This window comes from Bos grunniens, chromosome 2 (genome assembly GCF_055505025.1).
Source record: "Bos grunniens cultivar Pamir isolate PY7600 chromosome 2, Bosgru_T2T1.0, whole genome shotgun sequence".
Classification (NCBI taxonomy): Eukaryota; Metazoa; Chordata; class Mammalia; order Artiodactyla; family Bovidae; genus Bos; species Bos grunniens.
In genome coordinates, this window is record NC_141166.1 from 116,292,519 (window position 1) to 116,313,932 (window position 21,414).

Genomic DNA, 21,414 nt, shown 5'->3' on the forward strand with positions numbered 1-21,414 from the left:
TAATGCTAAATGTATGTTACTGTGTTTTGAAAATTTGTAATCCATGGTCTCGTATGTACACAAAATAGCTAATCAAAAATTAAAATTATCAGAATATTTAATTAGAGCACCCTAGTACCTTAACCGGAGAAGGCAATGGCAACCCACTCCAGTACTCTTGCCTGGAAAATCCCATGGACGGTGGAGCCTGGTGGGCTGCAATCCATGGGGTCGCTAAGGGTCTGACACAACTGAGCGACTTCACTTTCACTTTTCACTTTCATGCATTGGAGAGGGAAATGGCAACCCACTCCAGTATTCTTGCCTGGAGAATCCCAGGGACGGGGGAGCCTGGTGGGCTGCTGTCTGTGGGGTCATACAGAGTCGAGCACGACTGAAGTGACTTAGCAGCAGCAGCAGTACTTTAACATATTGATCAGTAAAACTTTGATTAGCCAGAATGTTTAGGGAATTGAGTGATAAGCTTAGTATCCGTTTTCTTTCCGTGCATGATTAATGAACACCAACTGTATGCAAAGCTTGGCACAGTGTGGCATACACAATGCGACACATTTTTGCCCTCAAGGAACTTAATTTCAGTGTCTTTGGAACTTTTGTAAATTTTATTCCTTTGCTTTATTGCTTTAATAAGATTAATAAATGCATATAATTGAATCTTTGATGATTCATTCATTCATTCATTCACATTCATTCACCTCACAAATGAACCTCACAGTATTGTTCTCATATGAATGTATGGTGTAGGTATGCTGACCATACAGTTTATCCTAAAAGGTTATTTTTGAGTAGTTTGCAGATGTCAGCTTGTTTTTGTTTCCCTACCTTTTATTTTTAAAACTGTTAACACTGGTAAATTGGATTCTTAATTGAAATTTTACTTTGTTAAAAGGTTTACAGTAACGTAGTAAGTATTTAATTGCGCTGCCTTTTTGGTATGTGAGTTAAAGTTTGGTAGCTTTTATATATATGTATACAGACAGTCTCCAACTTAACAGTCTCCAAAGAAACTGTACTTCAAATTGTGAATTTTGATCTTTGCCTGGGCTAGTGATGTGTAGTGAGATACTCTTATCTTGATGCTGGGCAGCTACAAGGAGCTGGAGTTCCCAGTCAGCCTGAAATCTCAAGGGTGAACAACTGGGACACTTAAAATAATTTTATACCTATAAAATCTTTCTGTTGTCACTTTCAGTACAGTATTCCATAAATGACATGAGATATTATCAATACTTTATTATAAAACAGGCTTTGTGTTAGGTGATTTCGCCCATCTGTAAGCTAATGTAAGTGTTCTGAGCACATTTAAGGTAGGCTGCTGCTGCTAAGTCACTTCAGTCGTGTCCGACTCCCATAGACGGCAGCCCACCAGGCTCCCCATCCCTGGGATTCTCTAGGCAAGAACACTGGAGTGGGTTGCCATTTCCTTCTCCAATGCATGAAAGTGAAAAGTGTCCTACTCCTAGCGACCCCATGGACTGCAGCCTACCAGGCTCCTCCATCCATGGGATTTTCCAGGCAAGAGTACTGGAGTGGGGTGCCATTGCCTTCTCCATTAAGGTAGGCTAGGCTAGGCTATAATGTTTGGTAGGTGCGGTATCTTAAATGCATTTTCAAGTTACAGTTTATAACTCACGGTAAGTTGAGGAAGGTCTGTAATATTGTAGATAACTGTACAAAACTATTAATTATTTGCTTGGTGATTTCATGGTGTCCCTAAGTATAATTTTGTGTAGCACAGACCAAACCAAATTTTACAGTGTATAATAATTACTACAACTTTTTCTTTTCATTCTAAAGTAGAAGTAAAAGCAAATTAAGGTGTCTACCTCCTATCCCCTCCTAAGACTAAGTGACTACATCTTAAATGATCATTCTTAAAAGAAAAAATGCTTCATGTGTATAAATTTCTTTTTTAAAAAACCAGCTGGAAGTATATATTAAAAAATAATTTGTTGCTGTGTCACAGAGACTGCATTAGTTTAAACACCATAAGAAAAGTTAATCAAATTTCATATATTTGACTGACTTTCTTGCTGACAGCAAATATAGTTAGTGTGTTAGAATTGGTGATTTTGATGTTTTATGGATTTTACAAAGAATTCAGCAAATAATATCCTGAATATTCTGTCTGTGGAGGCATTGCTTCTTATATGCAGTTGATTAGACAAATTCAAATCTAGGGCTTTTTCCAAGCACTGGTAGGTTGCTAATACTCTTTGTTGCTGGAGTCTTTGCTAGATGAGAGGTTAAGAGTCAAGGTCAAGCCTATTAGGCCTAAAATGAGCTTCACCAGCTTTATTTCACATTGTTTTGATAGGTACTGCTTCATCGTATTCTCTGTTTTTGTGAGATGATGTTGTTGGGTTCAAGGCAATTAAACGTAGACAACAGGATTCCCCTGTTTAAATACTACCAGGTTATAAAGAAAGATGCACAGCCTGATATGCATAGATTTGATTCTTTCATAAAGTGTCTTCTGAAAATTTACTTAGTTAAAAGTTTACAGTAAAATATAAATACTGTTTCACTATTTTTCTTTTTGATAGTGAGCTGAAATTCAGTGTCTTTTTATATGTATGAATGTAATTTTGGATATGTCTGTGTTTGAAGAAGACTAAAGAATAGTAGCATATAAGCAGTTTAATTTTTTTAATTTTCACTTTTGATTGGGCAAAATGTCTTCCATTTCCTCCCCATAAAAAATTAAACTGCCACCAAACATTCATTTAAATGAAATTATCTAACCTGCTTATATAGATTCTCATAGAATCTACAGTAATGTGACTGGTTGCCATATTTAAGGTATCCTTGGTAATTTAATCCTTGGCAGTTTATGCTTGACATTAAATGCTCTAGGCAAATGTATGTGTTTATTAATTTGGTTGGTTACTGATATATTTTTTCCCTGTGTACCTGTTTCCACAGCTGCAGAACCTTGGCCTGAAAATGCTACATTATATCAGCAACTGAAAGGTAGGTGCTTATTCCCCATTAAAAATGGCTTCATATCAAAATATGTGTGTTCAGTCATGTCTGACTCTTTGTGACCCCACGGACTGTAGCCTGAGGCTCCTCTGTCCATGGGATTCTCCAGGCAAGAATACTGGAGTGGGTTGCTAATTTCCTCCTTTAGGGGATCTTCTCAATTCAGGAATCAGACCTGCATCTCCTGTGACTTCTGCATTGACAGGTGGATTCTTTACCACTGAACCACCTGGGAATCCCAGATATATCAAATACATATCAAACATATCAAAATATATTTATTACAAAAAACACCCATTGATAATGCAATTTAATGCAAAAAGAACATGAAACATAAAGAAGGAATTCCCTTATATAATTTGTCTAGGAGATTTTACCTAAACTTGTATGTGCCAGTGTAAACCAACTCTTCATGGTCTGTAAGGCGCTTAGTTTATTATTGACTCATTATAGTGGCTGCTGCAGGCAGGGTAGTATGATGTGGTTGCAGGAGTAGTTGGCAGATTTACTGCGCCAATAGCTGACACAGCAGATTTTTGAAGTCCTGTGGTAAAGTGGGCTCTCAGTAAAAAGGAACTGTTAAAATGTATAGGCTAGGATGGTTCAGCCTCCCTTTAGCAGCTCTTCATATATCATCAGATCACATTATGGACCCCATTTGGGGCTCAGCAGCCTGCTACAGTTGTCAGAAGACTGCAAAGTAATGAAGACTAATAGGCAGCAGCCCTCGTCTTCTAAGCATGGAATTTTTATTGCAGTGAACTTGTCATCTTTCTTTTGTGTGACAGATCTAGACACACTGTGCAATATTAACTGTAAGCTGGTTTTATACGAGTTTGAATGCTTTTAACTAGAGAGGTTTGAACAGAGATGCTATTTTACTTAATGAAAGGGATTATTTCTTAAAAACTTGAAGAAACCTTTCATTTTTAAGTGAGCAGTTTTACATACATATTGCTGATAAAATACAATAAGTGATCAAATAGATTTAGAGGAAATAGTCTTCGTTGTTATTTACATAAAATACTTTAATCCAAATTATAATCTTGTAACATTGATATAGAACTTGATGATTGCGCTTTCTTTTTAGAAATAGGAATAGTTTTTTAAAATAAAAAACATTTATACGTGTATTTTACTTGTTTAGTAGTTACGCTTTTGACTCAGACCTTTCATTGTATTTCTACAGGGGAGCAAATTTTGCTTTCTGACAATGCAGCTTCTCTTGCTGTGCAGGTAAATATGTAAATAGTGCAGTATTTTTTTTACTTTTTGCTTTTGGTTAAATATGCTAGTATTGATTATTTGGGTTGATTTCTTCATTTATAGGCACAAACCTATTTTCTAACTTACTTGTAAAGATTTATTCACTACGTATTTAAGTGTCCTCATTGTACTCATTCTAGCCTTAATCCATTTGGTGGTTACGAAGCAGACATATTTTTCTTCAGCGACGCCTTATATATTTATTGATTACATTAGTGCCTATTATCCCCAGACCACTTATTGAATATAATAGCTCTTGGAGTTTTATATCATGGTTGTGTAATCCAAAAGATTTGTGGCCCTGTAAACTTTAAACTGCACTATAGGAAGAATAGGATACTTGGGGATTATTTGCTTTTAAAGAAAAGAGAAATGTTTATGTAGATTATGGAATTACAAATATTGAAACATTTTGCATATTTAGCTGCTCTTTGTTTGGTTAGCTTGCATAGTTTGAATCACAAAGAGTATTTTAATGAGTAGCACCTAAAAGATAACTTAGAAATTTAAGACATGCCATTTGTTGGAAATGAGATTGTGAGCTTCTGGAGGACAGAAAGAAAAGAAAGAGGGACTGCTTTTGTTGCATTTTAGGCATGATGCTAGGCACTTGGGCATCTTGTGTTTTCAACACAACTAGGTATCTTCTGGGCATAATAACTATGACTGTTACACAGCCATAGTATGTCATTCAGTACATTTTACTTTTAAGTTGGAGAAAGAAGGAAAAGATAGAAGGAAATGTGTTTGAACAATATTTGTATGAGTATGAGTATTTTTAAGTTTCAAGTTTTTTTACTTCTTTTAGAAGGTTTGTATATTTTTACCAAGAATATAAATTTTATTTACTTACGTTTATCTTTAGGCACTAGTACTATAACTAGTGTATTTTCTTGTGTTAATCTTTGAGAAGCAGAAATTCTCGGTTGGTTATATTTAATAGATAAGTACTTTATACTTCCTTTTTGGCAGGGGGCATAAGGAAGTTGGAGTTTGTTTAGTTTTCAAATACTAATAATGTAGTGCCTAGCATATGAAGTGTGCTCAGTAAATACTTGTTGAATGAATGGTTTACAAGTGGGGTAGAAGCAGTCTTGCTTGATAACTGATAACACAAGTAAATTATTTGTTAAGTATGAAATAATGTCTTCAGTCTTTATATTTTTGAGAAGATAGCTTCAGGGCACAGTGAATATTTTAGTTGAAGCACTAATTCTTAACCCTGTTTTAGTTGCCATTTTGGGGATAATTCTTTCAGTCTCATGAAGCTATGGGATATTTTTCCAGAAAACATTGCAACACACACAGATATAGACATACCTAGGCAATTCTGCATATGGTGTGAGGAGGTTTATTGATCTCCCAGCTGAAGCTCTCTGGGTATCCTGTATGAAGAGCCTCTAAAACTGAAGAATATTAGTTTAGGAAGTACTACAGTAATTTTCACCAGTAGGAATGTTATTTTGGGTAAGAGTAGACCAGTGGTTCTTAGCTGAGGGAGGGTTTCAGACCCCCAGAGAACATCTGACAGTGTTTAGACATTTCTGATGGTCACAGCTGTTGGGGAGGCTGTTTTTGGCATCTGTTGGGTAGATGCCAGGGATTCTGTGAAACAGTGCACGAGACAGTCCCGCCCCAGAAAGAATTATCCCACCCTAAATGTAAATGGTGTCAGTGTTAAGAAACCCTAGAATAGATGGCTTAACTAGTTTTTGGCATAAACCAAGATATCGGTATATTACCGTTAAAAAAATTTAACATTTTAAATAACCTGGAGAAGGAAAGAAAAAAGAAATCTCAGTGTGTACCTTCTTTAGTAATTCTGTTTTTATGGTTCTTATTGATTTATTTTCTCAACATTCATCTCAAATCATAGTTGCAATTAAAGCTAAGACCAGAAAATAAGAATCTTTTAAAATGCAGAATTTTGCATAAATATTTTAATTTTTTGTTATCCTACACATGTCACTTAGATGATGAATTAACCAGCATATATTAAAAATTCTTGGTTTTCTTCAATATTCTTTGACTTGACAGCTGATAGTAGCCATGACTATAAATGTGACTTTTCCAGATATCTGATGTAAACTTTATGGAGTAATTTTCTTCTATATAGTGGATAAGTATTCATTTGGAAGAATCAGTTAAATGTATAAAATTGATCTAACAGTGTGACAGGTATCCATAAGCTGGATATTTCCTAGAAAATACCAGATATTAAGCATTAGATACTTCAGTAGTTAGCCACCTAAGCCATCAGGAAATTTAAATTTTACATACCACATAGGCTTTGCATTTATTATGTTCCGGAACTAAATGGTTAGAGTTTTTTTTTTGTTTGTTTGTTTTTTTGATTAAAGAAACCTCTTTATGATTTCAGTTTAAAACAAAATTAAAAAAATTTTCCCCTATGGCTGTTATTTTTGTCTTAGATTTGCTTTCCTTCTTTCATCCACAGAGTATTGTTATTACCTGAAGTGTTTGCCTAGTCATAAAATAATCTTGTATGTTGAATATTATGAAGTATTAGAATAGTGTGTCCCTCTGGTTCTCACAAGCAGTACTATGTGTGTGTATGTGTGTGTACACATACACATATATGGCAGTGCGAACAGTGTTATACATACACAAACATTAGGGAGAGAAATCTTCCATTTCATAGTATTACTTCCACTTTGAAGCTTGTATTGATTGGAAAAGAACTTTGATAACAATTCTCTGTTACTATCCTTTTATCCCCTAAACCAACTGCCCGATAGATACATAATATATATAATGTTGCCCACATAAATGTAAGGTGGTGGCCGTTGTTTAGTCACTAAGTCATGTCTGACTCTTCTGACCCCATGGACTGTAGCCCACTAGGCTTCTCTGTCCATGCAAGAATGGACAGGCAAGAATATTGGAGTGGGTTGCTATTTCCTTCTCCAGGGGATCTTCCCGACCCAGGGATTGAACCAGCTTCTCCTGTGTTGCAAGTGGTCTCCTGCATTACAAGTGGATTGTTTACCACTAAGCCACCAGGGAAGCCCACTCACATATGTATAATAGTTTAAAATTTTCTAGTAGCCACACTAAAAGAAGTAAAAAGAAATGTGAAATCAATTTTAATAAATATATTTTATTTAATATTGTCAAATATTATCATTTTAACATAATATAAAATTTATTAACGGATGTTTTTCCTTTTTTTTTTTATGTTAAGTTCAAAATCTGATGTGTGTTTTACACATCTCAGTTTGTGCCAGCCACATTTCAAGTACTCGATAGCCATATGTAGCTGACAGCTCTCATATTGGACAGCACATGTCTAGAAATACTGTATAAGCAAATATATATGAACTTCAAAGTTTTCTGCAGAAAATACTTTATTTGATTTTTCTTCAAGAAATTTATGTCTTTACGAATTCAGTATCTCATCTTTTATAGCAGATTCCACAAGTGAAATGAGTAAATAATCTCTGTTCCTCAAATAATCTCGGATACCTCAGACATTACTGTTTGTTTTAAGTTTCCTCATCTTTAAAATGCAGGTATAATAGAAGCTGTCCTACTGGATGTCATGAAGATTGAATGTGTTAAAAAATATATGAAATGTGCATAAACATTAAAGCACTTAGAAGAGCACCTGGCATATTATAAACATACGGTGAATATTGGTTATTTCCTTCTTCCCTGGTTCTTTGACAGAAGTACACATTATCAGTGTCAGCAGCAGGAATGAAAGCTTGCAGGCTTTGTAATACCTAAAGTGATTAAAGCAAATGTTAGGTCTAAGAATTATTTTTGGATGTATTTAAATCTATAAGAACATTAATAATTTTTCTAATCATTCTTCCATTGTATGCCTAAAAGTTGTTAGTGTAGATTGCTTTGATCAAACAAAATATTATTTTAATAGTATTTACTAAATAAGGCCTGTTTTAGAATTAAGTATTGAATGCTTTTGTTGTTTAAGGCACTCTTTTTAAAGAGCTTTTCTGAGAGACATCTTATTCAATCATTACCATGACCCAAGTGTATGGTACTTGTTATGAAGCTCATTTTTAAATATGTGGAAACTGAAGCGCAGGAAAAGTCTGGCCAAGGTCATAGAGTCCATAAATTGTGGAGGTAAAGAGACGCCAGCAGCATTGGCTGAGTGCCTGCTGCATGCTAATCACTGTGCTGAGCATTTAATTCTTAGGAACTCACTTAATCCTTATAATAACCGTATGAAGTCAGTGCTGTTAAAATCCCCCTTCTGCAGATAATACTAATAGAACAACAATAATAACTATAGCTAAAATTTATACTGTACTTACTCCATGTGCCAGGTCTTATTATATATACTTTAGGTATCATAGATAATCCTCACATGCAGCCACCATATGAGGTAAGTAGCATTATTATTATCATTTTACAGATTAGGAAGTTGAGGCAGAAAAGTTAAGCAGTTGGCCCAAACTTATATAATTAGTACTTGACAGAGCTGGAGTGCAAACTCAGGGAGTCTGGGTCAAGTCTATGCTTGTAACACTTCGCTGCATACCAGTTCAGTGTGTGATACAGATCTTTGGAGTTTTATCTAAAAATAGGTAGATAACTTAATTCAAAAATCATTTCTGACATTTCCTAGAAAATTATATATAACAATTTATGGATTACATTAAGATGTGAAAGCTGTATTGCAGCTTTTGGATCTCTAAAATGTGAGGAAGGTAGTCTTACCTATATTATGGGTTATTATGAAGTTCAAGGTAGGTAATGGGAAATTGTTTTGAAAGAGGTGAAAGCAGTATAATTACAAGATGATGTTGCCTGAATTAGTGCCTGTTTCTCAAGGATTTGTGCATATTTTGTGAATGTATAATAAAATGTTATTTCTAGTAAGTTTATTAGAAAGAATAGGATTACAAAATTCTATTCTAGAAAGGATTTTGTTTCATATATATGAAACCAATTTAAAAATAAAACTATTTCCCTTTTTTGTATGGCTTAATCTGAATACTGTAAAAGTTTAATTATTGAATTTATTTTTTAGACAGTGTCTCAAACTGATTAGTAGAATGCTGCATGAAAAAGTAGTCTTACTTTTTACTTCTGCAGTTTTTACTTACTTCCAGTAAGAATAACATTTAAGCTCAGGTTAAGGGAAGTGTCCCTATTTTACTTAATATTCTTATTTTTTCCTATCCTTTGTGAATAAATACTTAATCTCTAAAAATGAAAGAGAACACAACAGAAAAACACTGTATTCTTTCTGTTGAATGTGTTTTAATCGTTTAAAAAGTCAGCATTTTTATAGGCTGCATTAATACTGGACCACAAACACTAATGTGTTAGTTAGATATGCTGATAAATAGCTGACACTTGCTTTTTCCTTTTTTGCAAATGATGCCTTTTAGGTGGACATATTAATTTGAGGTTAAATGGTAATGATATCCTGATGTTGTGATTGGGGAAGAGCAGAAGAGAGGAGTATCTCTTTTCTTTGAGACTGCAGGTCAGTTGTATGGGGAAACAACTGTGGTTAAGAAATTACAGCCCTGTAAACTTGTTGTATCATTCAGATGGTCACAGTGGACAGCTTACCTGCAGAATTTTAGAGGAAATGATTTTGAATTTTCAATTTGTTTTAATACATTTTTTGGTTTGCTGGTTATGTGCAGTTTCCAGGTGTCAGTTTAAAACTGCCTTATGATCCAGAAATCCCACTGCTGGGCATACACACTGAGGAAACCAGAAGGGAAAGAGACACGTGTACCCCAATGTTCATAGCAGCACTGTTTATAATAGCCAGGACATGGAAGCAACCTAGATGTCCTTCAGCAGATGAATGGATAAGAAAGTTGTGGTACATATACACAATGGAGTATTACTCAGCCATTAAAAAGAATACATTTGAATCAGTTCTAATGAGGTGGATGAAACTGGAGCCTATTATACAGAGTGAAGTAAGCCAGAAAGAAAAACACCAATACAGTATACTAACGCATATATATGGAATTTAGAAAGATGGTAACAATAACCCTGTATACGAGACAGCAAAAAAGACACTGATGTATAGAACAGTCTTTTGGACTCTGTGGGAGAGGGAGTTGGGTGGGATGATTTGGGAGAATGGCATTGAAATATGTATAATATCATATATGAAACGAGTCGCCAGTCCAGGTTCGATGCACGATACTGGATGCTTGGGGCTGGTGCACTGGGACGACCCAGAGGGAGGGTATAGGGAGGGAGGAGAGAGGAGGGTTCAGGATGGGGAACACATGTATACCTGTGGCAGATTCATTTTGATATAAGGCAAAACCAATACAATATTGTAAAGTTAAATAAAATAAAATTTAAAAAAAAACCCTGATATAAATACAACAGGTAGGAATGCACCAGTGCAATTATTTTAATAGAGAAGTAATAGAATGCTATTTTATGTAAAACATTTTAAAATTGATACAACTTTCTTAAAATTTCATAAAGGATACAATTTTAGTTTTTTAAAGTATGTTTATCCTTTCCACTGTAATCATTTTCTGCAAAATGAGGCTCCTGTGTTCCCTTTCAGGATGAGAAGGAAAGCTAAGGGGTGGAGAGAATTCAGTGAATCCTTTTCAGTATTCTAAAGTGAGCAAAATGCAGGCTGCAGATGTTTCCTTGATTTAAATTCTTCAGATTGAATGTTACATTAGGTTACCTTTTTAATCTCAGAAGTATTACAAAGTATTTTGGTGATATATGCTTATAGCACCTGTAATGATTTAAATGTACAAAACGTGACCTTTAAAAAAGATAACTGTGAGCTTAAATTGCAAATAGAATTTAGCAGATTAAAAAAATTCTCAGTATTAATCCCTCAACACATAAATGGTGTGGTATATGTAAAACATTTAAATTAATCTTACAAAATTTGTGAAAATGAAGTATATTCAAAACAGAATTAGATGGATATTAGGGTTGTCATTATTAGTAATTAGTGAAATAATGTAAAATGGTTACATAGGGTAATAGTTTGCTAATATCAGTATCTACCTAACTTAGCAAAAAATTTACAGTCCTGTAGTTCTGAGAGATTACAAATTAGAATAACAACCATAGACTTTTTCTTTTTAAGAAATAAACAGCAAGCAGAATTTTAAAATTTGTTGCTATTAAACAGAACAATAAAGACATAGCAGTAAGATGGAAAAAATGACAGTCTGTTTTCTTAAACAGAAAAAGGCTAGAATTCTTCATTATTAGATACACAGTATCAACATAATCAATCTAGTAGCATTATATTTGAGCTGAAAATACACTTAAATTTGAGGTCATACACTACCCCATGTGAGTGAAACATCTTTCATATAGTTCTAAGATGAAATTACCCTTGAATGAATAGCATCTTCATTTATCTTCAAACCTCTTCTGTGCTTTTAGTGAATCTACTCTTTCAACATTCTACAATAAGAATTACATTATACCATTATACCAGAGTATTTCTGCAGTGTGAAATAGATTGGTTTGGAAAATGAACCTGGCTTTGCTATAAATTACATTCCCAGGTACAAAGGAATTTGTTATTTTGTCTAAAATAGTCACAAATATAATTAAGGTCTTAATTTATGTTAACTACAAATGTGGCTATTGCTTTAACTGGATTAGGAACTTAATCTGTCACTTTAAGAATGATACCTAACACTTTTCATTTGTAACCTTTAGATACATTATTTCAATTATAGGGTCTACAGTTGTTTGATGTAAAAAATGAATTATTTTAAAATTTGTTCTTGGTTTTTAATTTTAAAACATGTCTCTTGGTAAGGTGGAAAATAATCCTTCAATTGTCACAGATTTTCCTTTGTGTCCTGGTGAAACAAGATATGAATTAAAATTTGGAATCATTTTAATTTTGTGCCCTGAAAATGGCATTGCATGATTTAGAAGAGTCCTTAGTGAGTTCTTACCTAAAATATTTCAAATTTAATTACGAAATGAATAGAAGCTTTGTCCTAAAGAGGAAAACCTGAGGTCTGCTGTCTGTGAATAACTGGTAACAGCTGAGCTGAAAATGGATTTTCTCTATTTAGAATTTGGATAATTTTGTAAATTTTAAATTTATATACATTTAGAAACTATGTTTACAATCTCTTAAATTCCACAGTGTTAATCAGTGTAAAGCAGTGTAATAAGTTTTAAAAATTTATTAAAGACAATTCTTTAAAATTTTGAGTTATTTTAATGTTTTTATTGGCAAGCAATGTTGATTTTTTGCTTAAGTGCAATTAAAGAGTATTGTTTTGTATTTAATTTATAAGACAAATATTCCTTCTGTTTTGGGGCTAAAGAAGGGGAAGGAAATTAATTGTGTTGTTCATTGGTAAATGATTCAGTATTGAGTTTATCATTAGGTTAAAAAATGAAATGAATACATTTTATATTGCTGCCATCTACCACTTAGTTTATCCAAGAATTTTAAATTTAGTGGGTTTGTTGTTGTTGTTATTGTTATTTTTCTCAGTTGGAATATTTATTTTATCTGTGAATCATGGAACTTCACAACATTCATAGGAGCTTAGAAAAAAGTAGTTTCTTGTCATTAGGCCCAGATTGTTCATTGAATGCCAGTTATGTGACTGGTATTTTATTAGGTTCTTGGGTTACAAGAGTTGCTTCTGAATCTTTAACTACTTTATAACTCTTTTACTTAAATTTTGACTCTACAGTTTACATTTACTTATATTTAATTCTAACAGGGAAAGTTTATACCTTTTCCTGTTATGGTCGTGTTTTTTTGTTGCTTTCTTTCTGAACTTGATTTTTTTCTACAGCTATCAGGTATGGGTATATCTAAACTTGAGTCAGATATTCCAAGAGTGGTATTCAGGTTAGAGTTGTGTTAATTAGGAAGGTCCTCTTTTATGTGATCTGTCTCATATGTGCTCCCAGTAGCATTTCTTGTTTTTGGTAACAAAGTTTCTCTGTTTAAAACTTTTTGTGTGTATTGAATTGTAGTTTCTGATGATTTCTGCATAGCTAATTTTTTAAAAAGTTGAATTCCTGTTAGTGTTTTTCTAAAACATTACTTGTTTAAATACTTCTGATTTTAATAGGAATCACATTGATCTTTTTAATGCAGTGAGCTTTGGTACTATAAAATCATGAAATGCTAATCTGTGTTGTAGCTTACTCATTTTCTGTGAACTTGGGTATGTTTTTATTTTTATGGATATCTGTGTCTTATTCATTACGCAAATGTTTATTGAGAATCTATGGTGTGCCGAGGATAAAGTAGTGAACAGGACAGGCATGGTCGTTTTGTACTAATGGAGCTAATGTTCTGGAGGGGGAGGCCTTTTATCAGTTTCATCAGTGCGTGTGACTTTGAAAAGTTATTTGTAAAGTAGAAGTTTATGTCAGTATTAAAATATCTTCATTCTTACTTTTGCTTTGTTGAATCGAGTATGTATTGTATAGGCTTTTGGTTATATTCTGTTTATTCTTTTAATATCTACTTAGAGGTTTTTATCTTAGTATACAGTTTTTCTATTTTGATTATAAATAGTTACAGTATATAATCATTATTTATTTACCCTTTTCTCTTAAGGAGATGTTAATAGGTAAAGTTTTCTTTTGAAATCACCAAGGTTGAGAAGTCTTTTTTCCCCCACAGATAGATCTATAAGTATTTATTATTACTAATATTATTACTACTAATTTTAATAATAATATATTTATTAAAATACTGTGTGCCAGCTGGTGTGTAAAGTGTTTCACATACAACACCTCAGTTAATCTGCCTAATAAATTGTCTTCCTTTTAGAAATGGGGAAGCTTATGAGGTAAAGAAACTTTCTCAGACTAACACAGGCATCAAGATTCTTCTCTGAGATGGCTCACTGGGAGGCTTCTGCTGTTAACTCTTACTGTTCTGTATTGACTCTTAAAAGACTAATGCAGAAGTTTCCATTGTTTTAAAAGACACTCTCGTCTTCCACTTAAACAGCTTGCTTCTTAAATCTCTACTCTGTTAGGATCCATTAGGTTCTGCTGCCGCACTTAACCAGTGACAAAGGAGTGGGAGTGTGCTAATAGTAGCTGGGTTATAAGAGTGGTATGGCTTATGAGTCAGCAGCAGCAAGTCAAATTACTTTAAATGATGATAAGGACAGCATCTCAATGAGGGAGCATCTTCCCTGTGCAGATGCAGCAACAAGTGTGGGCCTGTTGTTGGCTGGCTATGTTTCCATTCAACCAGGGTTGAGCCCTTTTCACCATTTCATAAACTGAGTATTTTAAATTATCTTACCAGAAGCCTTGCCACCATGTTACTGAAGAATTGCTGTTACAGAATCCGTCTATATTCCTGATGCTCTTTTTAAAAAAAATTTATTTTATTGAAGTGTAGTTGATTTATGGGCTTCCCCAGTGGCTCAGTGGGTAAAGAATCTTCCTGCAGTACAGGAGACACGGGAGACACAGGTTCGGTCCCTGGGTCGGGAAGATCCCTTGGAGAAGGAAATGGCAACCTGTTCCAGTATTCTTGCCTGGAAAACCCCACGGACAGAGGAGCCTGACGGGCTACAGTCCAAAGGGTTGCAAAGAATCAGACACAACTAAGCACGAAGGCATGGCGTAGTTGATTTACAGTGTGTTCATTTCTATTGTACAGTAGAGTGATTCAGTTATGTATATATATATTCTTTTTCTTTTTCCATTATGGTTTATCACAGGATATTGAATATAGTTCCGTATGCTATACAGTAGGACCTTATTGTTTATCCATTGTGTATATAATAGTTTACATCTGTTAATCCTAAACTCCTAATCAATACCCCCTCCTTGCCCCCAGCCTGTTGTCAACCACAAATCTGTCCTCTGCTGCTGCTGCTAAGTCGCTTCAGTCATGTCCAACACTGTGCGATCCCATAGATGGCTGCCCACCAGGCTCCCCTGTCCATGGGATTCTCCAGGCAAGAACACTGGAGTGGGTTGCATTTCCTTTTCCAATGCATGAAAGTGAAAAGTGAAAGTAAAGTCACTCTTTGAGTCCGACTCTTTGAGACTCCATGGACTGCAGCCTACCAGGCTCCTCTGTCCATGGGATTTTCCAGGCAAGAGTGGGTTGCCATTGCCTTCTCCAATCTGTCCTCTGTTGCCATTCTTTTATCTGCAGTGTGTGTTAGGTTTTTCCCCAACATTTAAGCTGCTAGTTTTATCATCTAATCAAAGCAGTTGCATTGTTATCTACAATAGCAACTTTTGAATATAGGATTTAAGATATTTGTAAGGGTCAAATTGATCGGTAACAGATTGTTCTTATTTCTTTAGACTCTTGGCCTTAATTTTAATTGTATGTAAATGAAATATATTTTATTCCACAGAGTTATTTTTTTTATAAAGTATCTGAGCTGTAGTTCCCAAAAGGTATGATTCAGGAGTAATTACTGAAGAAATAGAGTTTAAAATCTTCATCGAATATCATAGGTGTCATCTTCTGGGACTGTTTCTAGAATTTCTCTTATTTAAGTTCCCAATGAATGCTATTTCTAAAAAATTTTAGAGTTAAGAAAAATGTATAACCTTTTTATCTTTACTTTTCCCTTTTTTGTAATAGCAGTTGGTGACATATATCCTTTTTAGCTTGGAATTAGAAATTTTGGAGTTGCTGCTCATGTTAGTGGGTATTTGAGTTCCTGTCATTTGATTGCATGGATGAAGTTGCTAGGAGCATCCTTGTATGTTAGTGGCTCTATGCCTCCTTTTTGGTATATTTCTGGGAAGGGGGATTGTTGGCTGATAGAGTAGGCATCTGCTTAGTAGTCAGTATTACTAAACAGATCAAAGTGACTCATTTATACTCCCACCAGCAATGTATGGGAGGCCTATCACACAAAAAATGTATACTGTCCCACCCTACCCCAAATCCTGATACCCAGAGACAACATCTTTCAGTTCTTTTAGCTGTATTTTTTCCCTTGGGTATTTACTGCTATAATTTCGAAGTAAGATGTTTGTGTTCCTGTTGGGGTCCTTTAATGGACCGGAACCTGGTGGTCCGCAGTCGATGATAAGAAAGTAAAAGAGAGAGCCAGAGGGAGGGAGAGAGAGAGAGAAAAAGAAAGAAAGACATGGGGACCCAAGCTCTGATGGAGCAGAGGTGCTTTAACGATGTTTCTGTGAGTATGTGTAGGCTGTTGTACAAGAAATTTCTTTCGACAATGATAAAGATCAGAAAACCAAACGTACAGCAACCATTACCAACGGAACAAGGGATTAATAATGGTCACAAGGTCAGGAGACAATCCATATCTCAAGAAAGAGGATTGAGACTAAGCAGTTTTGTCATAAGGAGAATGTTTACTGAAGGAGATTCAAGCCTGTCTCATCTTACGACCTCAGTCCTGGGAGCGGCTTGCCGTTCCACTGGTTTCTGGCAACAGAAACTGGTAAGGAACAGAGGATTTATGAGAAACAGCATAGGAATCCACCTGTTAAACATTCCCTGACAATTCCCCCTTATTTATTTATAATATTTGTAAAAAGGGTTCTCGCCTTTTGAGTTTGTTTAGTTTTAACAATTTTTGCATGAAGGCAACGGTAAACGACAAATATAATTGTCAAGACAATCACCAAAATTACAGTTCCAGACCCAATGCTGTGAGTAATGCTTTGAAACCATCCATGTGGGTCTAGCCTAGATAATTGATCAGGTAGTTGTTCAGCTAAAGTTTTCAAATTAGTGGAAGAGGACAGATTTTTAGAAGAGGTTTCAAAGATTTCTTTTTGTAATAATGAGGCATTATCATGTATGTTTTATAAATGAAATTTGATTTGTTCCCAGTTGTAGGCACTATTATTGAATTGAACAAGAGTAGAATTCCAATCACATTTTAGCATCACCTGTTTTTGTAAATCTGTTAATTGATCTCCAACCCATTTGATGGCTGTTTTTAGTTCCTGTATTTCATCTTGAATATCCTCATCTATCTGAGCCTGAGTGGCCCACATAGTATGAGCGTCTTTAGTCCAATTTTGGATAAAATTGTGTGTTTGAATTGAGGTTTGTAAAGCAACGCCAGTGACGGCAGCAGTGGTGCAAATAGCTATTAATCCCAGAATGCCAAAAATCACCCATCCAATGAATCGTTTAGATCGCCGGAGCAATTTAGTAAGTAACTGGGAAGCAAATCCAGCCATGGGACCTTCTTCCCAGGGCCACTGGAGATTTATTGGTAATCACAGACTACTTCGAGATCAAAGAATCAAAAGGGATTCATTTCTTAAGGAAACAGAAGAGTTTAGACGAGTATATAATTTGCAATTTATACAAGTTACAGAACGTAAAGTCTTATTGAATTGTAAACTTCCTATAGCTAGAACAAAAGGAAGGGGAACACAAGCTTGTATGAAATATGATTGATTATAACGAAAGAAATAGTTTCTGTGACTATGATTGGTCCCTGTGAAATGTCCAGTCCAAGTCCCAAGTTCTTCGGTGCTCGCAGCAAGTTTCCAGATGTCCCATTGTTCAGGCCCAATGTGTTTATCGAGGATGATTCAAGGACGAAGGGGGGCCATTCCAGCATCAAGCCACCCAAGAAGTCCTTTGTCATGGTAATGCTCCGTTGTAGTGTTAGTAACCTTCTATGCTACTTGACCTGCCTCTTGAGAAACCTATATATAGGTCAGGAAGCAACAGTTAGAACCGTACACGGAACAACAGACTGGTTCCAAATAGGAAAAGGAGTACGTCAAGGCTGTATATTGTCACCCTGTTTATTTAACTTATATGCAGAGTACATCATGAGAAATGCTGGGCTGGAGGAAGCACAAGCTGGAATCAAGATTGCCGGGAGGAAATATTAATAACCTCAGATATGCAGATGATACCACCCTTATGGCAGAAAGTGAAGAGGAACTAAAAAGCCTCTTGATGAAAGTGAAAGAGGAGAGTGAAAAAGTTTGCTTAAAGCTCAACATTCAGAAAATGAAGATCATGGCATCCGGTCCCATCACTTCATGGGAAATAGATGGGGAAACAGTGGAAACAGGTTCAGAATTTATTTTTTTGGGCTCCAAAATCACTGCAGATGGTGATTGCAGCCATGAAATTAAAAGATGCTTACTCCTTGGAAGAAAAATTATGACCAACCTAGATAGCATATTAAAAGCAACACATTACTTTGCCAGCAAAGGTCCGTCTAGTCAAGGCTATGGTTTTTCCAGTGGTCATGTATGGATATGAGAATTGGACTGTGAAGAAAGCTGAGCGCCGAAGAATTGATGCTTTTGAATTGTGGTGTTGGAGAAGACTCTTAAGAGTCCCTTGGACTGCAAGGAGATCCAACCAGTCCATACTAAAGGAGATCAGTCCTGGGTGTTCTTTGGAAGGAATAATGCTAAAGCTGAAACTCTAATACTTTGGCCACCTCATATGGAGAGTTGACTCATTGGAAAAGACTCTGATGCTGGGAGGGATTGGGGGCAGGAGGAGAAGGGGACGACAGAGGATGAGATGACTTAATGGCATCACTGACTCGATGGACATGAGTTTGAGTGAACTCTGGGAGTTGGTGATAGACAGGGAGGCCTGGCGTGCTGTGATTTATGGGGTCGCAAAGAGTCAGACACGACTGAGCAACTGAACTGAACTGAACTGATGCTACTTGAGTAGCATAGTCACACATAGTGCTGTTAATATCATCTGAGCAGGTACATACCCACATACCGTGGGTCCCCAGTCAACAATGGTGTAATTGGCTGTAAACATTAATTTCCCTAATTTAGCTTGACATTCATCTCAATAAACAGAAGTATATTTAAGGTTTTTATAAGTAAACCCCTTACATTTTAACTTTTGTCCTTTCCCTAGAGTTTTGGTAGTATTGACATGGTTTTTATAAAAGGACAGGGCAGTAAACGGTCCAAGCAATGTGTGGAAGTTCCTTTTTGGAGGCAGGACGAAAGCCCATGTTTGTCGACTAACATTAATACATAATTTTGTTGGGCCCATGCATAAAGGAAGGATTTCATAGCCTAGAGAAATGTTAATTAGTCGTCTTCGTCAGAATGAGAGGTCCCCTCCAAGCTCCAAGGAGGGGGCATATGTGTTGAGTCATTAGTGGATATGATTGGTCCTATATCTGTCCATTCTATAACCTACAATAAAAGGGGGGAGGGGTTAGGTATATAAGCCCAATAAGTGTGATCAATCAAGTGAGTCTGAGTGGGGGAAGCAAAAGCAAACAAAGCAAGCATAGCAAAAAAATATTTTCAGGATTCGGAGGCATTCCCTGTTGAGAAATCAGATTTTCAGCTTGATTCAGTTCAGTTCAGTTCAGTCGCTCAGTCGTGACTGACTCTTTGTGACCCCATGAATTGCAGCACGCCAGGCCTTTAGTAAGGGTTTTTATCTGTCCCCAAATAGGGAGATCATAAGGTTGATGATGAGTGCGGCGTTTTTTGGAAATTCTTAAAGCCACCATGGCTTGTATTGGAATTTCTTCCTCTTGGGGTTTTTGTTGTTTCGTCTCTAGTTTGCATGCTGGGGGCCCCCTTAGGTTAAATCTTCCAAAGAGGAAGCCATGTGAGTTCGTTGGATCCATCTGGAGAAATACAGGCATACTCCTTTCCCTGTAAGATTAGTTTCCTAGATTTCCATTGATTAGTTAACCCGTCTTGATACCAAATGGGCAAAGGAAGGGAGGTGTCCTTCAATGTCTCGAAATGTTTTTCTGCTTTTGTGAAAATATCTCCTTGTGGTAAGCTTAAAAAATTTAAAACAGATGAGGCTATATTAACAATAGTCATAGGCTTAAAGAATATATTGCGTTGGAATCTAGTAAAGTCTGCTCTGGATAAGGAAGATAAAAGTGTTCCTGTGTATTCTCCCTCATTTAATTTTTTATTTGTAGTTTCAGTGTGTAATATGTTTGTTTAATTATGTCTTGTGTTTGTGGATTATAAGGAATGTCTGTAATCTGTTTAATAGAGAATGAAAGTAAAAATTGTCTGAACTGCTTAGAAGTATAGGCAGGGCCATTGTCTGTTATAGAATTAGGTGTTCTCATTATTGCAAAGTAAGCTAACAGGTGGGTTATAACATGTTGTGTGGTTTCACCTCGGAGAGGTGTGGCCCATATAAAAGAAGAATTTGTATCCATCAAGACATGTAAGAAGGAAGAGGAAGAAAGTTCAGGGCAATGAGTTACATCCATTTGCCATAAAATTCTCTTTCATTTGTCATAAACCTTCTTTATATTTCTGTATTCATCATTTTATTTGCTATTTCTTATATCTTTTTATTAAAGCATATATCTTTTCTTTAGCAACTATGAAGTGTCTTGCATATTAGCATTTTCTAGATTGGTGAATATATTTATTATATTATATATATTATATATTTCTTAATAATATATATATATTTATTAATAGTCTAAAATCTCTTTAGTTTTTCTGTAAGAAAAACTTTTTGTAAGAGGAAGTTAGTATTCAGTAATTAATGTTTTAAAATCTTAGTTTATTTGGAAATGACCTAGCTATTTAATAAACTTTTATCATTTAGTTTAGTACAATTCTAGAAATTTAAGTTACCCCAATCCTATGAGATTATTTTAGATAGACGTTTTAAAAAATACAATTATTTTTAATAGAGTTTATCTAAGTTTTCCTCTTTTATATATTTATATATATATTCATGGGGTCGCAAAGAGTCGGACATGACTGAGCGACTGATCTGATCTGATATTTATATATATAGAGAGAGAGTGTTACTTTTTTGTTGACAAATTTAGTTTACCTTAAATCTAGGCACGATAAAAGTATTATGTAATGTTGATGATTTAAGACATGAGTTAATTAGATTAGCAAACAATTATATTTAAATTATATTTATATTTAAACATGTTTAATATTGAATATTTTTCAGGTCACGTGAAGTTGAATTTAAATAGAGTTCATTAACTTCATATTATTCAAAAACAAAGACATACATTGAGACATAGATAATTTTAGATAAACAGATATAGTTTTCTGCTTGAAGTTTAAAATATCTTTTATATATGTATATATATATATTTTTTTTTTTTTCTGAGTTCCACCAATTTGTTTATGGCTGGAGTCCCAGATAGAGTGGGCTGTGTATCCCAAGGACATGATAAGAGTTAACTTTAGGTTTTTTTCTTAGGCATTTTTTGTTTCCCA

The 21,414-nt window shown here is 35.0% G+C and overlaps 1 protein-coding gene across 8 annotated transcripts in view; it reads left to right on the forward strand.

The window, feature by feature from the left end:
• The window catches only part of MTX2 (metaxin 2), an 82,254-nt gene that overhangs the window by 36,879 nt on the left and 23,961 nt on the right, over positions 1-21,414 (forward strand). For 4 of the 8 annotated variants that reach the window (XR_015152924.1, XM_086370965.1, XM_086370964.1 and 1 more), the window contains 2 exons: positions 2,926-2,973; positions 4,175-4,221. Coding sequence is in view for 1 of the 8 variants with exons in the window: in XM_086370956.1 (XP_086227082.1) it covers positions 2,926-2,973; positions 4,175-4,221 (95 nt within the window). In the remaining 7 variants the exon portion in view is untranslated. Of the gene's footprint in view, positions 1-2,925; positions 2,974-4,174; positions 4,222-7,762; positions 7,901-9,638; positions 9,737-21,414 lie in introns of those variants that run through there. The other 4 variants (XM_086370984.1, XM_086370974.1, XM_086371002.1 and 1 more) reach the window with 2 other exon arrangements.